General features: G+C 35.7%; 5 protein-coding genes and 1 long non-coding RNA gene across 7 annotated transcripts; 3 read left to right on the top strand and 3 right to left on the bottom strand.

The window, feature by feature from the left end:
- The first annotated feature begins 531 nt into the window (after positions 1–531).
- LOC129573338 (uncharacterized) lies at positions 532–1,350 on the top strand. Its single transcript, XR_008688582.1, has 2 exons — positions 532–653; positions 737–1,350. It is a non-coding gene; the product is annotated as an uncharacterized LOC129573338 (long non-coding RNA).
- Positions 1,351–3,317: 1,967 nt separating this feature from the next.
- LOC129573325 (atlastin-like) lies at positions 3,318–6,882 on the top strand. The gene is made up of 7 exons (XM_055453718.1): positions 3,318–3,777; positions 4,268–5,041; positions 5,140–5,295; positions 5,373–5,501; positions 5,752–5,907; positions 5,995–6,231; positions 6,877–6,882. The coding sequence occupies exons 1-7, from the start codon at positions 3,571–3,573 to the stop codon at positions 6,880–6,882; spliced, it is 1,665 nt and encodes a 554-aa protein (XP_055309693.1). The 5' UTR covers positions 3,318–3,570.
- Positions 6,883–7,376: 494 nt separating this feature from the next.
- On the top strand, positions 7,377–8,523 carry LOC129573340 (dynein axonemal light chain 4). The gene is made up of 3 exons (XM_055453741.1): positions 7,377–7,703; positions 8,022–8,105; positions 8,227–8,523. The coding sequence occupies exons 1-3, from the start codon at positions 7,632–7,634 to the stop codon at positions 8,389–8,391; spliced, it is 321 nt and encodes a 106-aa protein (XP_055309716.1). The 5' UTR covers positions 7,377–7,631; the 3' UTR covers positions 8,392–8,523.
- A 704-nt stretch (positions 8,524–9,227) lies between these two features.
- LOC129573390 (ARF GTPase-activating protein Git) lies at positions 9,228–16,723 on the bottom strand. Of its 2 annotated transcripts, XM_055453879.1 has the most exons (10): positions 16,632–16,696; positions 16,080–16,551; positions 15,485–15,939; positions 14,562–14,952; positions 14,059–14,253; positions 13,306–13,478; positions 12,086–12,145; positions 11,900–12,012; positions 10,738–11,173; positions 9,228–10,521 (listed from the first exon to the last, which is right to left on the bottom strand). In XM_055453879.1, exons 2-10 carry the CDS (start codon positions 16,135–16,137, stop codon positions 10,321–10,323), a joined length of 2,082 nt encoding a protein of 693 aa, XP_055309854.1. In that variant the 5' UTR covers positions 16,138–16,551; positions 16,632–16,696; the 3' UTR covers positions 9,228–10,320. The 2 variants fall into 2 exon arrangements, with proteins under 2 accessions (XP_055309854.1, XP_055309853.1); XM_055453878.1 differs by having other exon boundaries at positions 16,080–16,723.
- Positions 16,724–17,148: 425 nt separating this feature from the next.
- LOC129573389 (60S ribosomal protein L35a) lies at positions 17,149–18,954 on the bottom strand. Its single transcript, XM_055453877.1, has 4 exons — positions 18,854–18,954; positions 18,206–18,431; positions 17,766–17,993; positions 17,149–17,309 (listed from the first exon to the last, which is right to left on the bottom strand). The coding sequence occupies exons 2-4, from the start codon at positions 18,416–18,418 to the stop codon at positions 17,286–17,288; spliced, it is 465 nt and encodes a 154-aa protein (XP_055309852.1). The 5' UTR covers positions 18,419–18,431; positions 18,854–18,954; the 3' UTR covers positions 17,149–17,285.
- A 315-nt stretch (positions 18,955–19,269) lies between these two features.
- On the bottom strand, positions 19,270–23,476 carry LOC129573330 (dnaJ homolog subfamily C member 3). The gene is made up of 4 exons (XM_055453724.1): positions 22,347–23,476; positions 21,687–21,800; positions 20,707–21,576; positions 19,270–20,380 (listed from the first exon to the last, which is right to left on the bottom strand). The coding sequence occupies exons 1-4, from the start codon at positions 22,441–22,443 to the stop codon at positions 19,968–19,970; spliced, it is 1,494 nt and encodes a 497-aa protein (XP_055309699.1). The 5' UTR covers positions 22,444–23,476; the 3' UTR covers positions 19,270–19,967.
- Between the last annotated feature and the right edge of the window lie 830 nt (positions 23,477–24,306).

Below are 24,306 nucleotides of genomic sequence, written 5' to 3'. Positions count from 1 at the left end.
TATTTGGTGGGATGAGGAGGGAGTGGTGTATTATGAGCTGCTGAGAAGTGGTCAAACCATCGATGGGCCCTTCTATCGACAACAATTGATACGTTTGAAACAAGCAATCAAAGAAAAACGCACGAAATGGGAGACCAGAAAAGAGACATTGATTTTCCTACATGACAATGCTAGGCCACACATTGAGAAATCGGTCAAAAACTACTTGGAAAATAGCGGATGGGAAGTTTTGGCTCACGCCCCGTATAGCCCAGACCTGGCTCCTTCCGACTACCATTTGTTTCAATCGATGCAAAACCATATGGACGGAGAGCGGTTCTCTTCAGTTGAAGAAATCCAAAATTGGCTCGATGCATTTATAGCCTCAAAAGATGAGGAATTTTTTAAGGCAGGCATCCGTCAATTGCCCACATTGTGGCAGAAGGTCATCGCTTCCCATGGACAATATTTTGATTGAAATGTAATTTCATTTTGGTATTCAAATAAATGTTTGAAAATTTAAAAAAATCGACAAAACTAATTCCCAGACCCAATATGTGTATAAATCCTAAATATTAGCCAGGCATCGGTTACAGTTTGAATTTGAAATTCGTGTGAAAATGAACGTATTACCGTTGGTTTTGTTGGTGTGTGCTATTTTGCTGCAGTTGCAGGTATATTTGAAAATGAAAAACAAATAATTCCCGACCAATCAAAATGAGTAAAAGTTTTTCAATTCGTTATTTTTTCAAAATAGCAACAAACTCAAGCAGGCGTTTCCTCGCTTGATCCCAAAAAATGTCATGAAGAGAGAGATCGTTTGCGAGAAAATTTACAACAACTCAACGATCATGTGAACGAAGATAAGGTCGATAGAACTTTCGACATATTGAACAAGACTACAGATGAGGTACGGAAACTGCATGAATTGAAACTACAAACCGTAGAAGATAGGTGTAAACTACTCGGATCACTTGAAACAATTACGCAGCGACTCGCTCATCTTGAGACCAAACTAAATGAAACCAATGAGTATTTGTTTCAAAGAGCTATCACTATGTTTTCCAAGTATACACCTTTTGGGGGAGTGAGGAACGGAGAACCGCCATTATTCCAGCGAACGAATCGGACATTATTATCGAAATAGCTTTAATCGGTGGAACAATAGAGTGCTTTCTTAAGGCATAATTTCCAAGGCGAAAGATTGCAGTCTTGTGCATTGGAAATAGTGCCTTTAGAGGAAAATATCAAAGAAATAATCAAACCAAATAAACGTATTCGTAAACTCAATTTATTCAACGCAATTTTGTGTTCTATTTATTTGAATTTTCCATTTTGATTGGAAAACAATTACAAGATTTGGTGAAATTATCGAAGGTAATCCGATAGAAAAAATCGAACGTTTGACTTATTGTGGGCATAAAGTGCGTTTAGACCCATAATTTTTTGGAGCTCCTCGATTACCTTGAACCTACTTTGAGCACTCCTGGACGGAGTTGAGACTTGACTGTCCTTCATTTCAGCTCCATAACATGTCTCTTTCCTAAGGTAAAAAGTTATTTAAAAAACCGAAATTAAACGGAATCGCACACAAAATTTGTTCAACATATGAAGGAATGTCAAAAAAATCTTATTTTAATTACCTTTTTTTATTCGACTTGTGTTGCGTCCTCCTTCGTTTTGAAGCGAGGTACGGCGTAGCATTTAACCGATCCGAAATTGTTGATTGAACAACTTTCAATGATTCGGCCAATTGTTCTACCGTTTGATTGGGATCTTCATCGAGTAAAGCCGGGAGGCTGCAACATTGACTTCTTTCCATACTAATTTGACGTTTGTCAGTGGTGAACGATTTTACAGCGCAATCTGCACATATTTGACTATTCGAAGTGAACTAGCTGTCATCAATATCGATGAGTCATCGATGCTCAATTTTGGGTCATAAACGGCACATTTGCAATTTTCAATGTACCGTTTACGACCCAAAATTGAGCATCGATGACTCATTGATACTGATGACAGCTAGTTCACTTTGAATAGTCAAATATGTGCAGGTGGCGCTTTTTGTGTTTGAAGCGCAACGTTGCAGCTGCCCGAGAAAAGCTTTCAATTCGGCATCTTCAAATTTTTTCGGCTAGGGGAATTTAACTCTTACGAGTGCAGCATGTTTTCTGCCAGTTTGCTTGATTCGCGGAAGTTCGACGCGTTCGTTGTACGTACTGACGCGCACGGTCACAAGTTTACACAAGTTTGTTTATGGTTTTGCGCGTTTTTCAAGTTGTTATTTGACAACTAAAACGCGTTTCAAACTAAAAATCGGTTGTTTACGTGTATAAAGGTTTTTCACATCCTTTCCAAAAGTTCAAAGATTTATATAGTTATAAAATGGACAAAGGAAATATTTTTAAAGAGCTGGAGAAAGTTTTGGAAGAAAAAGTTAATCCAGATATAATAAATGGAACGACTGATGTGTGCGCGTCGTCCAGCTTCATGTTTGCACACGAACTCGCGCGCGTTCGCACAAGTTCGCGCATGTTGTTTTAATACGGAACTTGTCAACTGAGTGGAATCATGCAAGTTCTCTGGTGAATGTAACAATTTCGTGCGCGTTTATATCATTTTTTTACGAGTTTTCACGTTTCGGTCTTCCTGAACGTTCATTGTCTTCCACATCAAAATCACCGCTTTTAAAGCGTCGAAACCATTCTCTGCAGGACTTATCTGAAGGCGCCAAATCACCACTTTTCTTCCAGTTAAAACAAAATAGAAATCTCGTAGATGCTGCTTGTTTGGCACGAAATTCGACATTGTAAGAAGGATAAAACTGTGTGCTTATACTTTATAGGGAATAAAAGCTTTTGTTTAGTAAATATTGTTTGTTTGTTTTTTGTTACGAGAATAGACGGAAAAAAAAATTTGCTACAAGTGATATGAGTAGTTTGGAGAGAAAATGTAATGCAGAAAAGTTGTGCGGAAAAATTTCAAATGAAAAGAGATAACCATATAGTTTACCATGGTTTACTATACAGTATACTACATAGCTATCCCTTTTTCGCTCATTCATCATCGACATTTTTCCGCGCAACTTTTCTATATTACATTTTCGCTCCAAACTACTCATATACACTCAACTTTGTAATTTCTAATTACTAAGTTTGCTTATCGCTGAAACATTATCAACACTTGAGCTAAAAACGGAAACTGCACCTTGAGCGTTTATCTACAGAAAAAATACACTCGGCATAATGGAGAATATAGTGTACTGGCATAGAGGAACATAAGCATTTATTCGTGTATTTATTGCATAAGCAAGTATCACATAACACAGGTATATGTGTGCAATACTTCAATATAAGAGTTTCATATTTTTTGTCAACCAATCGTCTCTTTTTTCGATTCATAATCGAGCAAGCGATTTTGTTCATTAATAACGTTCTTGGAACGATCCGCTTGCTTCATTCAATTTAGTATAAAATCGGAGATTCGTCAAAACGTTTTCATTCACTGCTTTTATAGTTTGAGAGAAAGAGTTCAGTTCTTTGCTTTTTGCTATAAATTTTCTTGTTAAAAATCGAAACCATTTTTCTCGTCATGGAAAACCCCAGTAATTTACCCCGGGCTGTTCAAATCTTATCACCGGTCGATCATTGTTTCCAATTGAAATTGAATGATTTGGAGAGTATTTTGAATGCGGACGACATCAAAGATCGACGCATCGTCGTCGTTTCGATTGCGGGTGCATTTCGGAAAGGAAAAAGCTTTTTAATGAACTTTTTCCTAAAATATTTGTATGCGCAGGTAGTGTTGGCCGTCGAACACTTTCGAACGCTTGTTCGTTCGTTCGACATGGTTTTAAAAAAAGGTTTTGTTCGTTCGTTCGTTCGACAATTTAAAAAGAATATTTTTTTTTTCGTTCGTTCGTTCGACATTCATTTTGTTCGATGTTCAAATTTTTTTTAGATTAGAAAATTCGATGTATTGATCAAATTTATAATGTAATCGTTACAGCTCATGCTTTTATTATATAATTCATAGTAATACCAATTTTATTCGGGAGATTTTGAAATAAAAAAAACTTTGTTCGGACCGAACATCGAACAAAATGAATGTCGAACGAACGAACGAACGAACAAAAAAAATATTTTTTTAAATTGTCGAACGAACGAACGAACGTTCGAAGCCATCACGCAGGTAACAAAACCGAAATAAATAGTTCGATCAAAAGTGTTATTCAATTCATGTTCGTTGTTCGACAGTATCAAACAAATAAAATTCAATTATTCAACAGTATAAAAAATGTGACGTGTCCGATTGGATTGGTAAAAATGACAGCGAAAATGCAAACCGTGTACAAATTGGTTTCAAGTCGCGTGGCGGTCGACAGCCGGAAACCACTGGAATTTGGATTTGGTCGGATATTTTTACACACGATGAAAATTTGGCAATTATTCTCCTCGACACCCAAGGAATTTTCGACAATCAAAGTAGTGTCAAGGATTGTACAACGATTTTTGCACTCAGCACCCTATTATCGTCCGTGCAGTGCTTCAATCTGATGCAAAACATCCAAGAAGATGATTTACAGCATTTGGAACTGTTCACCAATTATGGGAAGCTTGTTCTTGGCCAATCGAATGAAAAACCATTTCAACAGTTGATTTTCGTTGTACGCAATTGGCCGCACGCATGTGAAACGGGCTACGGCTGGAGTGGTCGAAACGTAATTGAAGAAGTACTCGCTGAAAATTCGGATCAAACATCCGAAATGCAACAGTTGAGAAGCCAAATTAAATCGAGTTTCGAGGAAATTTCAGCGTTTTTGATGCCGTTCCCAGGCACCACAGTACAACAAGGTGGTTTTACAGGCGATTTACAACAAATCGACCCGGAATTTGTAAAATATATCGAAGAATTGGTGCCAGCCATTTTTGCACCTGATAAATTGATCGTTAAGAAAATTAACGGCCACGAGTTGAGAGCTCGTGATTTTGCGAAATATCTTCAATCATACACCGACATTTTTAACGGCGATAAGTTACCCGAACCAAAAACCGTTTTGATGGTATATGCTAATTTAAAAAAAAAATCTGACCTTCAAATGCCTTTCTAAATGATGATTTGACAAATGGTGATATCTAATATCAGCAAATTTGCTTTTAGGCTACTGCTGAAACGAGCTATTTAATTCTACAGAATGAATGCATGAATTTTTATGTCGATTTCATGGAAGAAACATTCGACAAAACAGAAACGTACTTTGACGAAATGGAACTCAAGAATATCCATCAAAGAGCTCTGGATGGCGCGATGTCCAAGGTATAGTAGAAAATCAGTGACAAAACTTCTTTAATAGAATAAGAATAATTAATGATATGGTCAATGATTTCCAATAGTTCGATGAAAAACGCAAACTTGGCGGAAAAAAAATGATTTCGAAATTACAGCGCCAAATTAAGAAAGACATTAACGACAAATTCGACGTTTTTACACAGAAAAATCAAGTAAAACTCGAAGATTTTATTGTAAGTACTATGTTTTGAGGACGATTTTTTTTTTCATAAAGCACTATTTACAAAGCATTGCCATGGAAATAGTGCCTTAATATTTATGTAATTTAATTTGCTTATGTACGTCAAGTGCTTTTCAGCTTGAAACTAGATTTTATTTTGTATATTTATAGTTAGAAAAGCACTTTGTGAGTTTGAAGCTTAGAACGTAGATTACTATGTCAGTGTAGCGTTTGATCTTAATGCATTACCATTATTATTGCAGAAAAAGGCGAAATGGCATAATAAAAATGTGATCACCGAGATCAAAACGTCGTTGGTCAAATGCGTGTGTGAAGAAATCAACAATACCGAATTGAATTTGACGCGTTCCCATTTACAAACTATTTTTGGAACTATGCAAAAAACTGCAATGGAGCAGGTGATTTTGGAATTTTTGCAATCTTTTCATCGTTGCATTCAATTCTTCATTTTTTCAACTGATATTGATAACTATTTACATTTACAGTTTGAAAGAGAAAAAATCGGTATCGATGAAATCTCTGATGAATTTCGTGAAGATCTTAAGCATGGCCTAGACCGATTTGGCGTCATTTTGTTTGAAATGTGGGATGTATACAGCAAATCTGTGGGCAGTTATAAGAATGGTTTGATGAAAAAAATAAATGAATTCAACAGAGGATATGCGACAGAATATGAGCTTGTTAATTCACATCAAAAGGCACAAGACAAAGCAATGGCACAGGTTTATTTTTTTCACAAATTTTCTTTATCCTAATGTTTTCTTCCTCTTATCTAAACAATTACATTTTTTTCTAATTTTTTTAAATAATAAACTACAAAGTTTCATGCAAACATAAAATGTGACAACCATGACGCGATAGCTACTTCCTTCGGATTTCGAGTTGAAAGTGAAATAAAGAAGTCTTTTCGCTTGTTCCAGTGGTTTACACAATGGTTTCAAGTCCGCAAAAAAATAGGAAAAGCAGACCAGGAGCAACTGCAAATTAAATACAATATATAATTGCTAATGTCATCATTGAAGAAATTTTCTTTCGGCTTTGGATGTTTAAACGAAATATTCCAATAAATATTTTCGATGAAATCGAAATTTTAGTGTTTTCTATATCAATAATTTGTATTTGAAATAATAAATGAAAATTACCCAAACTATCAAATGTGTCGATGTTTGTCTTTGATCAGTGAATGTTTGAATTTAAAAAAGCAAGGAACCATTTCTTGGTCAAAAAAAAAACTTCGCAAAACATCGAAAAACCTCTAAAACGTATCATGCCTGTTCAATTTAAGAAAAGAAAAACAACAAGAACAATAGAGTTCAACAGACCGATTCCTTTTTCCTTCCTCTTGAATTCTTTTCATTCATATTCAGTATTAAATTCACTCGCATGAGTCATCACTGAGTGACATCGAACCACTGATTCCGAATGTCAACATAGCGATTTCCGAAGTGATTTAAAGTTGCCATGCAATTGCAATATGATCTATGCAATAGATAAAATCATTCGATAAAATTGATGGCAAAGGTGAAGTTCAATTCAGTTCAAACCAAATTCGTTCAATTTCTTCAACACAAAGCCAAAATCTATTTCCATCTCTGCCGCAAAACCAAAGAAAATACGTTAAACATTTGAATGAGTTATGTGGGAAAAGTAGATGTGAGTGTGCGCAAGAGAAGCAACACATGGTCACACATATATTCAATTTCCAACTGCATATCCATGTCCAAAATACTCGAAAAGATAGATAGACAGACAGACACATGAATCGGGTGCAATGAGACGAGCGAGTGAGGGAGAACGGAGATTTTTGTGTGTAAACACAGCACGAGGGGGTTGTTTATATCAATTGCCATTGTGTATTCTTTGTGCATAAAGAGCAACAACACACACTACCGCATGTCGCCGAAACGGGAAAGAAAAAAAACGTAAACATATTAATCATCACAGACGCTGAATGAAAGTCAAGCGTTGTACATTTCGTGGGGTCGCAGTGAGCATTGCAAAAATTTGTGTTCGACGTGAAACAGCAGCAAAATCGAGTGTGACTTTTGAAAACGAGATCAAAGTGTGTGATTGCAAAATTTCCAGTTATTTAAAAGTTAGAAAGTGATAGAAAGATATTACGATGGCCGAAGATCCAGCTGCACAAACCGGTGAAGGTGATAAAAAAATCGTTCACACATATCCACTCGTCAAGGTAAAAATTCTTCCTTTGAGAAAAACGAAAAAGAGAAATTCAACGAAAAATCAAATAACAACAACCAAAAATGCCAACGCTGTTTAATTACGGTGAATTTGTTTGATCAATGTAACCGACAAAAAATTAAAACCTCAATCGAATAGCACGCGATTGTTCTGCGTTTTCTTTTTCATTTGCTTTGGCTTTTGTTGATTTATTGTCATACTAATTTTGATGTTATACCGAAAATGACTAACGCGCATTCCATCCCTCTTCCCTTGCCACCGTTTGGCGCTATTCGACGCCCCATGCACAATTTGTTGTGTTTCGAAACAGTATTCAGATATGCCCGAGGAAATGAAATCGGAATGCGTTGAACTGAGCATGACTGCGTGTGAGAAGTTTGCCAACAATTATGAGGTAAATCAAGTGTTTTTTTGCCGTTTTTTTTTTAGGTCGAATTTATTTGATTTATTTGACGTATTCAAGTGAATTAATTGTACTGTCTTTCCTTCGTTTTCGGTGTATTTCGGTTGATCAGACAGCAGCGCGAACGATTAAAGAGGCAATGGATAAAAAGTACGGCGTGTATTGGCATGTGGTGGTTGGTGAAGGTTTTGGCTTTGAAATCGGATACGAAACGAAAAATATGCTGTATTTGTTCTTTGCTGGAAATATCGGCATTGTACTGTGGAAATGCTCTTAAAATTTTCACCTTTCGAATTCCACGTGTTAAACCTACGGATGGAAACGATTTCCATTACCAACTTCGATATGTATTTGCTAATCAAATATGCAATTGTTTTAACGAAAGCAATAAACAACGTTCATTTGTCAACCGAAAGCAAATGTTCAACCGACTATTCAACGACATCGACATAATATTGTACAAATTTTTTTTGCTTGCAATTTTAAAGAAAAAAAATTACACAAAGTTCGATTAATAAAACGGATATTTTTTGTATTCTACTTTTAACGGAAATTTTTACCCATTGTTTCATTTTGAATTCATTTTTAGAGCAGGTCTGAAGCATTTGAACTGAATCGATCTATTACCTATTAATTCATTTAATCATTTAATTCGGCGATAGAATCCAGGAAAAATTGATGTTTGAAAACATTTTTGTTCAGAAAAAATTGTGTATTTTCTCTTAATCGAATAGTGATATCTAATGGACGCTATCCATTCTACAGCGTAGATTCTACACTGGAAATGTACTTACTGCTTCAATCAGAGGCTCTAATTCAGAGCAAAATGGTGGGTTTGAATTTCAAGTTTGAAACTTAAGTATACATCCATATTCTGAAGGTTGTCCTTATCCATGGGATCCTTCCAAATCTCTTTAGTCAAAACGGAACCTTGTTAAGAAATTCCCTTGTATTCAACAATGAATTTCAACATCGAAGTAAGTTTTCAACTAAACGTCAATCGAGTGTGTTTTCATCGGGATACAGGTAAAAGACGAGAAACAAAAGGGAGAAAGGTGAACAAATAAATGAAAGAAAGAAAGAACGAAAAGAATTTCAAAAAAAACCACAAACTTCCATAATTTTCATTTGAAATCTTTATGCTCTTCTAATGATATTGCTTTAAATCTATGATATAATATTGCGCACATTTGATTTGTTTTCATTTAATTTCAATAAGTTTTGATTTGGATTTTTTTGTTGTTGCTAGAATATGATTTGCTCTTTGTCAATATAATAGTAAATCGGATTAATTGATTGAATGAGTGAATACTAGCTAGTTTCCAAAAACTGTATTTTCAAATCAGTTTTTGCTATACAACCAATTCCTAGTTTGATTAATTGATTTTCGAGAAGAAAGAGCAACAAGAAATGTAAATCAGTACGAATTTCGATGATGAAATAATATATAACGATTTTTTGTTCTTTCGCTATGCTCTAGTATCATGTGTGATTTTCTTCATCATGTGTGTGTGATAATAGTAAATGTCATATTAAATGTAAGAATACTTGTTTGATATCGTCAAAATGTCATTTGAAAAAGAAGGCCATTTCAAATTCGAGGCGACTGGAACTATGAAAAAAAAACGGTCCAGATATGTGTTCACTCAATCGCAAAAAATGCTGAGGTAATACAGTCTAGTCTATGCATTGCATTACATTGTTATTGTCTATTTATTCCTGGTGCATTTGCTTGTTCTATCTAAAAGTTTTTGTTTTTTTTTTCTCAATATTTTGTTTTTTAGTTTCATTTTTTTCTAAATTTTTGGTTCGATAGTTATTTCTCTCTGAAGTTCTGATTCATTTTTGTTTTTCTTTTCTCTTCATAAAACTAAACTGTCTTCTGCTTATTTAAAAAAAAAACACATTGCAAACCCATTCGGTTGCATTTCATCAAAAATAACATTCAACATACGAAATAAACTTTTGTCATAAAATACTCTAAAGAATTTAGTAAAAAAAAGTATAAATAAAAGAATTTTAAAAGAAACAAAAAATTGAGCACAAAACGGGAGTGAAAAAATCCTAAAAAAGTGACTTGGTCCAAGAAGAGTGTCTTCTTCGATTGGTATAATTTTTGTTTTCGTTTTTGTTGTTGAATGGCGAATTATGGGAAGATAATCCAAATGTTCATTTTTATGGCGGAGGGAAAAAAAGCGCGATTCATTCATTGGAATTGGGTAACGAGCATTTTCGTTGCCATGGCCAGATTGTACGCACAATTTCGCACTTCTTGCATATACAAATCTATCGATGTCGTATCATTTGATTGAATCGAATGCTGCAAACCGGCACAGTCCTTCTGCAAATGACCGGTATTTTGATTCAATTGCCGGATGGCGTTTCGAATCGTCTCATTGGTGATAGTCTGCGGAAAGAAATCGAATTTTATTAGTCAAATAGGAGAGTGATCAAGATATGATGTACTACAGAGGTGAATAAAATATCAAATTGAATCACTGATGGGCTGAACGTTCAATTTTTACCAACTTTTTACTCATGGTCAAATTGAAAATTGACTATAAACTATCTAAATTTGATATTTTCCACCACCCACGTATTTCATGGGATATTCTTAGCCTACCGTTGGAAAAACGGCTGTCAATTCGGCAACGGCGACTCGAATCCGTTCTGCGCCTGGCACAAACACATCATTCGCCGTCATTTCCTGCATAACAGACCAGAGCTCTTGAATGCGTCGAGTAACCACTTCGGTTCGATGTTTTACTTCATCCGAATGTGGTAGTGTGGTTCCATTGGTCGATGCAGTCGCGATACCTCCATCAGGCTGTTGTGTTGGTTGACCATCGACCATTTGGTACATACTATTTGCGGTGCGATTATCATGATTTTGTTGTGATTTTGCGGCATGTAGCCCTTCACGTGTCTCATACATGCTGACGGGCCGTTTATTGTATGCCGTCGTCAAATGCGATTCATTCGTTTCCGCTGTATCAGCATCGGTGCCCACACATTCCGCTGATTTGCCATTGCCATTCGTGTGCACATCATCAATTCGCCTGAATGAGAAACACAATAGAATTTTTAATCGAAATGAAACACGATTTTGAATGAGAAACGATAAAAATTGTTGAATGAAACAAGTTTTATCAACTTAGTTCCACGAAACATCTGTTGCCCTTTGCTTTGTCATTCGTTAACATTTGTGAGATTTAAGTCATTCGGAACAAAGGATTTTGCTTTCATTCTTTTTATAAGCCATTAGGTTATTCTCTTCCATAGTTTATAGACTATGGCCCATCCATATATAGGTCTTTCAAAATCATTTTTGATAAAATGATGTTAATTTTTAATTTTCCCGGTAATAATCCATTCACTCATTAAAAATAACAAAAAGCTTGACAAATGATGCAAAAATGAATTCAGTTGAATTCCAAAGTTCCATTTTTATACATTGCCCATTGTTCTGATGACTTCTTTTTTCCCTTGATGACTTCTTTTTTCATTCAACTTTGAATTATGATGAAATTCAACTTTTTGGATTAAATTTTAACTTTCTACGTTAAATTATGAATTTATGAGGCAAAAATCGAGTTTTGACACCATCAAATTGATGTTATTTTTTATCCAGAATGAATGAAGAAATGCGTTGAATTCCAATTTCAGCTGACGGTCATAACGACCCGGACAGGCAGGATACTTCTGTATTTTCTATTACATTAGAGTATACTGTCCGTCCGTGGCGTTATGACCGCCACTCCCAATTTCAAATGCTGTCTACTTACAATGGTACATCGAATGCACTGACCGACGAATCGATACGTGATTTGAGTTGGCAATTCTCCGTCAATAGCTTTTTCACCAGCATTTTCAGCTCATCAATCTCGTAGAATGAGTCCTTTGTCAAAATGTATCGGTAAATAATAAATAATCAATTTTAAATCATGAAAATAAGGAGAGAAAAAATTTACTTGTAATTTGCGGCGTAGAGTTTCGACCTCTTGTTTCTGCTGTGGTTCGGCGTGAGTCACCTTTGGTATCAATTGTGATATAAGAAGAACGGGATTTAATTAGAAATGTGTATGGAATTTGTTGTGAACATTCTTCAAAAAACCATTTACCCAAAATTATGTGTGTGAGTCGAAATGATTCGTGATATAGATAGAGATAACATGTAAGTGATTGTATACATTACGGATTACACATCAGAGAGGGATTAGTTTATCGAACGGCTTTTGCTAAATAGACAATTCGTTAAAAACGATAACAACAACAATAACAATACCAGCAACAGAGTAAGTACAACGAGTAAAAATGATATTAGCGAAAGAAAGAAGCGATTTTGTGATATGATGCGATTTGTTTGTTTAATTTTTATTAGTAAACAGAGCTTTTTGGTTGTGGATTACATGAATTAATATTTACGTTCGTTTATTACGTTAAATATTAATAAATTAGTTCATGAGCAGGAAAAAAAAAATAAAGCAACTACAATATTCGCAGCAATTTATTTCGAGCGACTAACCACCACCACCACCATCACCGTCATATATACACAAAGCATAGAATGTCTCGTTTGTAATAAATTTCATCGGCATATTTTCCGTTCCTTGTTTTGTAATGGTTAAATGTCTATGTAAATGATGAATATACAAAATAGCAAGATGCATGGGTTATTTAATGTTAGATAATAATCCAAGTTGTACTTTGGGCTGGGGTTATTTCGGTTATACATGAAACAGATAAATATATATATATATGTGAATTTGTCAACAATAAATATGTAGCTGCGAGACGAAGAGAAAACAGAAAAAATTCCAATATCATTTTGTTTAGACTGTTTCACTGCTTACATTACTAAAAACAACAGATTTTATTTACTTAAATTAGCAATAAATACCGTACAGGCTATAATCAATTTTTTACTCTACAGTTTTATTCCCTTAACCGACTGACTGTTTTTTTTTTTTTTTTGGTAACATTGCTAATTGGACTGAATTATTAGTGGATGTTGTTATTTCTTTTTCAATAGAAGGGGGTCAATGTTAGTCAAATGTAAATATTTTGCTTTGGTTTCTGTTTTGGGTTAACATAGAACTACATGGTGATTTATTTTGTTATCTAGGCCATATCAACCAATGCTATTGATTTTCAATGGTTTTTTTTGTGTGGCTGTTGTTGTTGACGTTACCTGTTGCTGGCCCACTACCGACCCTGTTGCACTTTTATTCAATGGCGTGAGTGCGGCATAATCATCGTCAGACGCAACCGCATCGTACAGTGGCTCATCGTCCGATAAATTCGATAAACGCTCTAAATGATGATGTTGCGGTTTTGCATTTGACATTTCAATCGACGGACCATCTATTTTTTTTTTTTAATTTCGGAAATTTTTTTAATTACTTCGTTTTTATATGTCTACTTCAGATATGAAACGTTTCAAATTTTTTTTGCCAGTCAATCGCATGAATTTTGTCAATTTTCGAATAAATCAGTTTGGTACACAATTTTACGAATTAATTTAGAGATTACACACGATTTGTTTTTCTTTTAGTTTGGTGGTCGATGTCCGAATGGGGAAATTTTTGAAAATAAAAATTTGGTATTTTTTGTAAATTTTTCAAAGTTTTCGATAATTTGGTTAATTTTTATAGATTTTTTTTTGGTTATTTTTCCTTTTTTGACTAATTTTGAATTTTGTTTGTTAATTTTGATTTTTTTGTTTGTTAAAAATTTGGAAAAAATTTGTTAGTTGTGAAAAAAGGGATTCCATTAAAGTTTTAATCGATATAAAAACTAGTTGATTTTGGTATAAATTGGCTAATTTTGATAGAAAAAAATTAAATTAATTTGGAAAAATAATTTTGTCCACCCAATTTTGTGGTGTGTGGAGAGGTAAATTTGAGATGTTGTTAAAAATGCTCGGAGCACTAGAAGACTTTACCTAATGGCCGAAGTGCAGCCATGTTTTGTCGTCGTTTGGCATCGATAAGAACGTCTGTAATCAGGCCCATAAACTCGTTCGGACTGAATCGTGCCAATTTTTGACGGCCCTGATTTCGTGTTGCACTCAGATGTGGATTCGTTGGCAAAAATGGAACTGCACCGATTTCTGGATTTAATGCACTTGTCGCCCAAACTGATCACGGAAGATGATTGAGATACAAAGAGAGAGAATTATTTAATTGGTGTAAAAAAAACGTTATTAAAACGTTTTGAACAAAAATTTTCTTCAACAAAACAATTTACATCCAATCAAACTACAAGACTTAATGAAAAAGCGATGTTTTTAGGAGTATTTAAAAAATCAAATGTAAAGAGAATGACGGAGAAAACAAAAAGGTGAACAACGTAGAAAAAAAACGTTTGAAGACAAAAATCATGGCAGAAGAATAAAAAGATAAAATGTTGTTAGATTGATAAAAGAACGATTGGCAAAATACTCACTAGCTTCGGTTTCACGTCGATCAACCTCATCATACAGGTCCATGACCAATTCTTGGAACATTTTATTTGGTACCAATTGCAGTTTGCCCCGAGCAATTTTCAATTGTTCGCTGATTTCCGAATTACCCTGATCGGGGATGAGAAGATGGCTGGAAGTTGAATGATCGGGTTTTTTACCGCATAGAAAATGTGTCAAACGATCGGTGACCTCGTACGTTGCTTCAACAAGACGATCTGCGATGGCTGTGTGCTTATTTTGTTTAGCAATTTCATGCGCTGTATTGCCTTTTGAATCTTTGGCCGTGAGATCTGCACCGTACACAATCAATAGTTCAATCTGTGATGCCTGTCCCGATTTGGCGGCCATCTGCAGCGGTGTCGATCCTTTTTCCTGATTCAAAGAAATTGGAATTAATGGTTTACAGAAGAACACCGCAACTGAGTAGACTGGCTGTACGATTTTAATACGTAGAGTCTACAGCTTTCAGTTGCGAGTTGCGTTCTACTTTAGTTAACAGGTTTTGCTATCTATTTTTTCAACCTGGTAAACTTTCTGCACTCAATTTCTTTCAATTGAGATAGATTTTAAAGGGAAAGTTTTCCATCATTGAAACTAACTTATCCATTGATTGATCGAATTTCTCCGAAACCGAATTTTCCATCAATGATAAACCCAACTCTTAGCCCGAGGAGCTTATTTGTCATCGCAACCCACTGATTCGCATAAATCCATACAAATTGACTCGCGAGTCCTACCACAAGCGTACAAGAAAGTACAGCGTATGCCTACATTTTTCGTATTGACTTGTGAGATTCGCATGACACATAAGCCTCTCATTTTAACCAAATGAAAAAAAAAACAAATTGAATACGAATCTCAGGGCCTCTAGCTACAAAAAAATCCACTTTCCAAAAATGCTCACCTCATGAAAATAATTCGGATCAGCTCCTTGAACCAACAATCGTAGCGATGTCTCGAGATTGGCCGACCGTACACTGGCATGTAGTTGTTTGCTCAGCTCCTGTTCCAAATTCACCGGACTACCATCACCGTCAACTTGTTGCGGATTTGGTTTCAAAATAAATGACAAATTCACATGTTTCGCGCGAATAAATTCGGCTTTGGTCGGATGCAACGAGTCCTTTGGCGATGGTTTTCGTTTCAAATTTTTCGGTGCAACGGCATCCATGAGACAATGTTCCCACACACTGTTTGCGCCATGTGCATTGATTGCATTCACATAGTTGAGCACAGCCGGAGACCAGCTGCCCTGTCGCAATGACTTCACTTGTGATATGTGCCGGCCAAGACTACGATGGATCGAACAACATTCCGCACACAATAAAATGCCCCGATTTATTGATGCCCACGATGGATCTACACACACAAAACACGAGAAAAAAAACAAAAATATAAACACAAAACTCCACTCGAAACACCTATTGTGCATCGCGTTTGACATGATAATTTTTGGTCGCATCAACAAAAAAAAAAGAAGCCAACAAATGTAAACAAACCTGAAGCGCCACAATCACCACAAATTTCAATCTGTGCACGCGATTTAATTCGCGACATATTTTTTTTGTCGTCAGTTTATTTATTTATTTTTTTTGTTCTGTTTCTCGTTGCTTTCTGAAAACTCCTTGCCTATTCAACATACACACACTGTACTTCGTACCGTTGTTCACCGTATCACATTCACAACAATTATCATTTTGCAGTGGAAATCGATAAAATTGGCACGGTCGCAATGATGACTGTAAACGGGATCAAAACAAAACACGGATTTTTCAACGTTTCGCATCGACTTTTCTAATTCAATTGTGCCAAAAACTGCAGCGTTTGCGATAAATTTCCGAAAATTTTATCAGATTGCAAGTCAGAAAACGGAACGAGTGTATGCAAAAGGTGTGTGTGTGTGTATGTACGGTGTGTGAGCGAGGAGAGAGAAGACGAACAGAAACAACAATTTGAAGGCAAAACGAAGAACTGAGAAGAGAGAAGAGAATGAAATGTTTTATTAAAAAAAAAAAATCATAAAGTATCCGTAGTACTATGCGTGTGTTTACGATATGCACAAACACATATACATCGACCGATTTGGTGTGTATATTTCGATCAAAGTATCACGTACATTGTGACAAGTTGACTCATTCAAACGACCACAAAGAATGGCTTTTGACTGTGCGAGTGTCAATGTGTGCGTGTGTGTGAACTGTCATCAACTGTCGACCGAGGTGAATATGGCATGTGCTCGAATTCACCATGCCGACAATGCTTGTTTGTCTCGCCACAAGAGATTCAATGTGATATTTCGATTGGCAAGCTAAAAAATGAAATCAAAACTCCTGAACAGGTCTTGAATGGACGATTCTCAGGATAGTCCTTGAAGAGAAGAATCTAGCTCTAAATGAACTTTGCCAATGTTTCCAAGAGAATGCCAAACATTATGCACCCATGCTTCGCATCGACTTGGCAATGTTATCCCCTCTAACCTCACTCTTTATATTCCCTGTAAATATCACACCGACACAAAGTTTTTCTAAATAAAACACAATCGACCCGCAATGGATTCGGTAATTGTTATTTTTTTTTTTACTCAAATGTTGTTACTTTTATTGATAACACAACATTCCGCATAGAATTTAAGTGTTTCTTTTCAAAGAAACAAAATCCTTTTACGGCTGCTTTTCATTGTAATTCAATAAATGTGGGATGTTCGCTTAAATTCTTGATGGGTAGAGCAACTGAAAAATAGAGCAAAAAAAAAGAAAAGTTTTAGAATAATGTAGTTTAACTGAAATGGAATTGAAATATCCACGAAATAATGCCAATTGGACAGAGAATTGTGTGTGAATCAAGTCAGACGTGTTAAAAAGTTCCACATTTATTTGTTCAGGTTTCAAATGTCTGCAAATAATTGGAGTCATCATGTTGATTCAATTTTCTCTCACTTTCACTGTTTGGCATTATTTGTCATGGTTTCAAAACCAAACATTGGTCAATGGTTTTCATTTGCACAATTTGTTGGGCACATATTGATGCAAAACATTTGCATATTTTGATGCAATTTTTCTGGAGAATAAACAGTCTCCAATTGGCAGAATGGGCCAACATCGATGAAATGGACCTCAGAATTGATCTAGTCAATCAACGGCTGAATCGGTGGCACAATGTGTTTAAAATCGATTGCAAATACTTACAACACGGATTGGTTGTCCCATGGCGTGACCTGGCAAATTCTTGCGGAATCGGGCACGTACGCTGCCAGTGCTACCGTGCAATCGGGTGACTTTGCCCCAAATGGCGCGTACTCGTGATTTGATGTATGGTTTTTGTGGCAATGATTTGCGTGTTTTGGCTTTGAACACATACACGCATCGTTTACCAACGTAGAAGTTACCATGTTCCTTCTTGCGGCAACCATCGATCTGGTGAATGAGAAAAAAAAACACACACACGCACACGATTAGAACACAATTCTTCAAAAGAAAAATGATGTTTCCGTGATCAAGCCACCGGATTGGAAAATCCAAATTCGGTGAATTTTTCTCACTAAAACCGATTTTCACACTTGTTTCACACTGCGGAACTGGTCCGAGTCTAGAGTCGGTATATTGCACATCCTTTTTTACACACTAACCTTCAAGATAGCTTGTCCTTCGTGTTGATTTCTCAAGCCACGTTTGTAGCCTGTGAAGACAGCTTTAGCATACAAACGGCCACGAGCTGGTGGACGTCTGGTCGAAACTGGTTGTGTACGCTCAGCGGCTGCTGGAGCTGCTGGCTTTTCAGCTTTTCCAGCCTTTTTTGTAACGGCAGCTGGAGCTGCGGGAGCAGATTGTGTATCAGCCATATCAATCAATGAACTAAAACGTTGGGACAGAGAGAAAGAACAAAAAAAAAAACCACCGGTTAGACTTCTTTCGTTTCAACACTCACTAAACAATTGAAAAGAAAAGACCTAAACTTCTATTCGATTCCGAACCGAAACAATTAACGCAGAAGAGAAGAAAAAAAAATCACAAAGTATTTATTGTTTCACATGAAACAAACTGTCACTAGTGCACACAACAAAAATATCACTTGGTTGTTCGGAATGTAAATTTTTTGATTGTACAATAATCCTAAATCATCGGCCAAAATTCCGAAAATCGATATTGTTCTTTAAATTATTCTAATACAATAGACGATTTTCGATGAGAATACGTGAATATTTTCGTTGTTGCACTGGGATTATTTGGTTTTTTTTGGAAAATTTACACAAGACATCACCAAGTCACATACGTACCGGATGCGTTTTCAATGGCGAAAGAATGTTTAAACCGTATGACACCGTACAGGCAGCGCTTCTGTCAAACGCACATTGCCATGGTGTTACGTTGAACTATTTCGAGTCATCTGTCAAATTGAAGCGACACATTTTCAGCATGGGGGCGCCACTGATACACCGCATCAATATTCGATCTGTAAATGTGTGTTTATCATCAATTTTTGTGAGGGTTTTTTTACGTGTGAATTGTGCAATGAACCCAGTCATTGCAACGTAATCACATAGTTTAAATAGAAAAGATAAACACAAACACTAGTGGGGAAAAATTCGCTGCATTTTTGTTATCTTTTTCCAATTTCAATTTCAATTGATCTTTCTTCATCATTTAAATGTAAATGATACTGGTTTCGAAGAGAAAAAAAAATGCCCATTCGTTTCATTAGAATATTAATAATTTATTTTCATCTCCTGCTTTTTATTTGTAATAATTTATTTTATTTACAGTTTTTTTTTATTATCATCATCATCTCCATAAAATGATGCATTCATAGGAAATGTTTTTATTTTTCATTTGTGTTTCCCTTTTCAATTTTCATTTTATTTCTTTCTTTTTAAATTCATTAAAAATGTTTAACTTCTTATGCGAATTTTGAATTTTTGTTTTGCGTTCTTTCCGATGAGAATGCCAAATGAGTCGCCAATGTCGGTTCAATGTGTAAACCAATGTTTCGCCAGTATTTCGTTAGTTTGCCACTTTAATCGATACTAAAAAAAAAACAGCCAACAAACAACAATTGCCTTTGTGCATTTTGTTCAACAAAGTGCGTAGCAATGTCGAATTATCTCTATTTTTTTTATTCCTCTCTACTGTTAGTTAAATGATCGTTTCATTTTTTTCATTTTTTTCATTTTTTTTTTTTTGGATATGACTGAGATATACAAGTTTTTTGTTGTTGTTGTTGTTTGTTGCTTGTGTTAAACGGTAACGCCGAAAAAATTATTCAAATTATTCTCTTTTTTTTTTGTTTCATGTTAAAAAAAAAACGGTATTTTTTATCATATAGTTGTAGAAGCAGTAAATTGAAGACATTGTCATGAAGATCACAAAAGAAATGAGAAATGTGGTGTCTCCTCAGTTGAAGTGAAATTTAAATTGGAACGGTGACCCATGGTAGAAATGTTGGAAGGGATTTTGACCACGGAAACCACCTTGTCCACCTTCTGGGTCAAGTGGATCTTCACCATTATCGAATTGCTCTCGCTTTTTATCGTCGGTGAGCACCTCTTTTGCGGCGGCAATATCAATGAACTTCTTTTCGGCTACCTTTTTTGCATCACCTTGGTATGCATCGGGATGCCATTTTTGTGCGGCCTTTCGATAGGCTTTGGTAATTTCACGCTTTGTCGCCTTACGTGATACACCCAATATTTTATAGTAATCGCGACGTTCAGCCTGCTTTTGTCGCGCCTTTGCTTTTTCCAAACCCTCTTTTGCACGCTGCGAATGCTCGTCCATCTCAAGGGCACTTTGGTAATCGTGAATGGCTACGGAGAGGCAGAAGAAAAAATGAAATTTATTCGAATTTTTGAAAAATAAAATTAATCAATAGCTTATGGTGGGATTTGGATGTTTAAATTCAAGAGAACTTGAAAAATAGCCATAAGCTGAATTCATGAATCTAAAAATTTCTTCAACGTGAATTTTTTCAGACCAATAAGAGTGTGACAATTGACACGTCAGAGAAAAAAAATCTGGTTTCCGATTCAAAAATCGTTAAATTTTCAATTCAAAAGAAAATCTTTCGCGTTGAAAGAAAAAACCTTTCAAATAAGAAAAAAAAAAAAGAAAATTCCACGTTATCAAAACTCACCATCATCGAACATATCGGTTTCCATATAAGCCTCTGCCCGATCGCACAGAACGCTTGGATCTTTCTGCAATTCAAGCGCTTCACGGCACTGTCCAATGGCATCACTGTATTTCTCCGCCTTCACATGACAAGTGCACGACATTTGCTTGGCATTAAAGATGATCATTGGAATTTCGGTTTCGAGTTTAAGTGCTCTTTTCGTTGCATCAATGCAATCTTGATATTCGCCACGTTCCAGTGCTGTATGTGCGTCAGTCAGCGCTTTTTCCACCTTCTTAATTTTCTTATAAAATGGGAAGCAGTCTTTGTGTTCCGGATCCAATTTCAAGCATTCACGTACCTCTTTCAATGCATCGCTTGCATGACCGATTTGATACAATAAATGTGACAATTTGAAATATCCATCAGTACTGTCTTGTGTCAATCGATTGACCGACCGTAAATCCGACACCACCGATAAAATGTCACCCACATTGATGTGACTATCGGCACGCATTTCACGTAATAGCTTTGACCATGGTGATATTTCCAATAATTGCGTCAACAACTGGATGGCATTGTGATGATTATTGTACTGAATCGATTCCACAATGTACATGTATTGATCACGTGCTGGTTGCACTCGCGTATACCAATAATTTGCATCCTGATGATACGGTTCCATTTGGAGCACCGCATAAAAGTCACGCTCAGCATTATCATAATCACCGATTTTCATATACACGGTACCACGTTGAAATCGAGCCGCCACAAAATGTGGCTTCAACTCCAACACCTTTGTTAGATCGTTCAATGCAAATTTCGCTTTACCCAACGCCAAATACACCGTACCTCGTTGATAGTATATCAAATAATTGTGCGGATCACCCTCTGCGTAAGGAGAGAAAAAGAAATTGAATAAAAATGAAGAAAATGAATAACATTTTGGATTGAATTGGCACGAGGAGAGTCTCCTTGGATGGAGCCACGACTCTACTTACCAACAGCTGCATGGTAATGTGTTAGCGCATCGCTTAATTGACCATTGACTAAAAATTGCTTTCCCAATTCTAAGTGTCGATCGACTTCTTGCTGTGATACCGCACTTTCAGCACCTGCAATTTTGGGTCAAAATGAGAAATTTCGTCAGATTTTTGCTCAGATTGTGGCTTGAAGGTTCTGGTAAAAACAGTTGTTATGATGAAATTCAAATTTTAAGGTTCAAAATGTTGTGATTTGGTTCAACATTGATGTGAACCAGGTGATTTCTTTCAAAACGTTGTGTCCAAAATTGATTCCAATGCACAAATGAAAGATTTTATTTTTAAAAAATGACGTCACTTCTGAAGAAAATGACGTCAATTTTGAAAAGTGGACTTTGTTTAACGAAAAAAAATCATTTGAATTTAAAGAAAATTAAAAAGAAGATGGATATTTTTGTGAAAAACGACAAATTTTCTGAATGTCAATGGTAAAAATCGCAGAATGTGCACAAAATACTGAGATTTTGTTTTGAACACAAGAGAAAAAGTCATAAATTGTCGTGATTGTAGTGAAATATCATCAATTGTTATGGTGATTTCCTTTGTTTAGTCATTGAGATAAGGTTTTACTTGTAAAAAAGCCCAAGAGAAAAAAAAGTTGCATTTCGATTGACTCACCATCAAAGAATAGCTCTAGAATTAACAACAATAGACAGGCTGTCAATCGTTTGTCAGTCAGTGATTGCATGTTCATATCGATTGTATTTATGCCCATTTTGTGTGTGTTCTGAATCGCCTCGGATTTGTTTATGCAGCGCCAATGAAATGACCGAGTGTTTGGACGCGAATGGTCACTGTGATTATTTCGCAATTTTTTTTTTCAATATTCGTGTCTAAGCGCCAGGTGGACGGGTTCACTAGTCTTTTCTTCCACCACTTTCTTTCTCTATATAGCTCTTGTTTCGTCTGTCGTTGCTAATGTATTCGATTATCGGGAATGATATTTATAGAATGTTGATGTGCCACTGTTTCGACTCAATTTTTATTACAGGATTTTGTTGTTATTTTCTTTTATGTCTCGGCGCAGCAATTGATCTTTTCCGTATTTCCGTATCACACACGCACAAAAAACACTCACTTCTTCGTTGGGCAGTTCAGAAAAAAGTGAATTTCAATGTTTTAATTTTCGTTGATCGTGTTCACTCAACGAATTTGTTCATTTTTGTTCATTGACAAATTTTTTTCTTCGACAAATTCTTCTTTCTTTTTTTCGCTTTTTTCTCTCTTTTTTTTCTCTAAAAAATGACAAATTCTTCAAATAAAATAAAAGATGAACGAAAATTACGGACCGACCAATCCTAAACACTTTGCTTTTCAGTATGAACAAAGGCTCTTTAATTTTGCCTTTAATTTTTTTGTTCTGTTCAAAATAAAGACGATAAGTTGTATATTGCTTGTGTCTTTTAAATGTACAACATATGAACCGATGAAACCATTTATTTTTACTAGCGCTGCGGCGGTTCTCGGTTTATGTGGTCTCGTGTGATTGGTCCAAATAATTATGTGTTTTGACTTTTTCTACTCGTGATGTACACACGATTGCATTTGTGTGATGACGATGATAGTCGCTCAGAAACCACTACGTACACGATGGGAATGTACGGCAGTGTGTGTGTGTGTATATGATACTGCTACTGCTGTTGGTGCTGGTGTTGCTGCTTGTTGGTGAAACGTCACTCGAAATTCCATGTGGTTACTGTCAGATGTTGAGAGGCTCTCTCACATACAGTTCAGAGCTATCGATAAACAATGGCACAAGTTTTGACAGACCATGACCCAGACAGCTGAGTGCGTTCATAGTTCAACTTACACGCATCCATTCCATTTTGATACGATTTGGAATCGCATGGAATTTCTACTGTTTATTTTGATGCCATTCTCGATTTTTCCACGGTTTTTGATAACGAATCGAATTATCATAGACTGAACGTGATAAGGAGACTGGCAGCTCAACTGATTTTTACAAACGTTTATCTGTTTGTAATAGAAACTTTGTATTTCGATTTGGGAATTCATTATATGAATAATATCGGCATATACGGTTCATAATCAGAAATTCCATGAAAATTATTACAATTTCTTGGAATACATCGGCATTTCTGGGGATATATCAAAGTTCCTTGGTAAAAATCGAACTTAATTAAGCTAAAACGTTCAAACTAACGTGGAACGTTGAATGAAAAATCTGGAGAAATGTGAAGAAAAATTCGGTTAATCACTCAATTTTCACTCGATTTTCATTCGGAGAGACACTCATTTTCTCTTATATATTCGAAATGATGAAAGCTCAAGAGGAAACAACAATCGATGTTTCTTATTTATTTATTGACTCAACATTCTCCGACCAAAATTTAGTCGGTTTCATTCAAAATTTCTGTATTTTCCTGCATTTTCATAGAAATATCGCCAACTGTTTGGAATCATATTCCAATTCTTTATTGAATTTAATTAATTGATCATGTTCAGTTTGAACTCGGTTCGAAGCACAGTTTGAACTCGATTTGATTCATGTTTTGAAAAAATTAATAAATGAAAAACAATGTATTTACAAACGTATTTTTCTCTCTGCGCAAAAAGG

Source organism: Sitodiplosis mosellana, unplaced genomic scaffold, assembly GCF_009176505.1.
Source record: "Sitodiplosis mosellana isolate CC-2019 unplaced genomic scaffold, AAFC_SMos_1.0 Smas_scaffold_6062, whole genome shotgun sequence".
Classification (NCBI taxonomy): domain Eukaryota; kingdom Metazoa; phylum Arthropoda; class Insecta; order Diptera; family Cecidomyiidae; genus Sitodiplosis; species Sitodiplosis mosellana.
This window is presented reverse-complemented; position numbering and strand designations above follow the sequence as displayed.

Excerpts from the sequence above, each read along its gene's own strand:
- LOC129573325 (XM_055453718.1), top strand. The coding sequence starts at position 3,571 with ATGGAAAACCCCAGTAATTTACCCCGGGCTGTTCAAATCTTATCACCG. Across the intron at positions 5,502-5,751 it reads TAAAACTCGAAGATTTTATT|AAAAAGGCGAAATGGCATAA; the intron begins GTAAGTACTATG and ends TTATTATTGCAG. Across the intron at positions 5,908-5,994 it reads AAAAAACTGCAATGGAGCAG|TTTGAAAGAGAAAAAATCGG; the intron begins GTGATTTTGGAA and ends TTACATTTACAG.
- LOC129573340 (XM_055453741.1), top strand. The coding sequence starts at position 7,632 with ATGGCCGAAGATCCAGCTGCACAAACCGGTGAAGGTGATAAAAAAATC. Across the intron at positions 7,704-8,021 it reads ACACATATCCACTCGTCAAG|TATTCAGATATGCCCGAGGA; the intron begins GTAAAAATTCTT and ends GTTTCGAAACAG. Across the intron at positions 8,106-8,226 it reads AGTTTGCCAACAATTATGAG|ACAGCAGCGCGAACGATTAA; the intron begins GTAAATCAAGTG and ends TCGGTTGATCAG.
- LOC129573390 (XM_055453878.1), bottom strand. The coding sequence starts at position 16,137 with ATGTCGCGAATTAAATCGCGTGCACAGATTGAAATTTGTGGTGATTGT. Across the intron at positions 13,479-14,058 it reads GGCTGCACTTCGGCCATTAG|ATGGTCCGTCGATTGAAATG; the intron begins GTAAAGTCTTCT and ends AAAAAAAAATAG. Across the intron at positions 10,522-10,737 it reads TGACAGCCGTTTTTCCAACG|ACTATCACCAATGAGACGAT; the intron begins GTAGGCTAAGAA and ends TTCTTTCCGCAG.
- LOC129573389 (XM_055453877.1), bottom strand. The coding sequence starts at position 18,418 with ATGGCTGATACACAATCTGCTCCCGCAGCTCCAGCTGCCGTTACAAAA. Across the intron at positions 17,994-18,205 it reads AAGGACAAGCTATCTTGAAG|ATCGATGGTTGCCGCAAGAA; the intron begins GTTAGTGTGTAA and ends CTCATTCACCAG. Across the intron at positions 17,310-17,765 it reads TGGGACAACCAATCCGTGTT|TTGCTCTACCCATCAAGAAT; the intron begins GTAAGTATTTGC and ends TCTATTTTTCAG.
- LOC129573330 (XM_055453724.1), bottom strand. The coding sequence starts at position 22,443 with ATGGGCATAAATACAATCGATATGAACATGCAATCACTGACTGACAAA. Across the intron at positions 21,801-22,346 it reads TCTAGAGCTATTCTTTGATG|GTGCTGAAAGTGCGGTATCA; the intron begins GTGAGTCAATCG and ends CCAAAATTGCAG. Across the intron at positions 21,577-21,686 it reads ACATTACCATGCAGCTGTTG|AGGGTGATCCGCACAATTAT; the intron begins GTAAGTAGAGTC and ends CTCCTTACGCAG.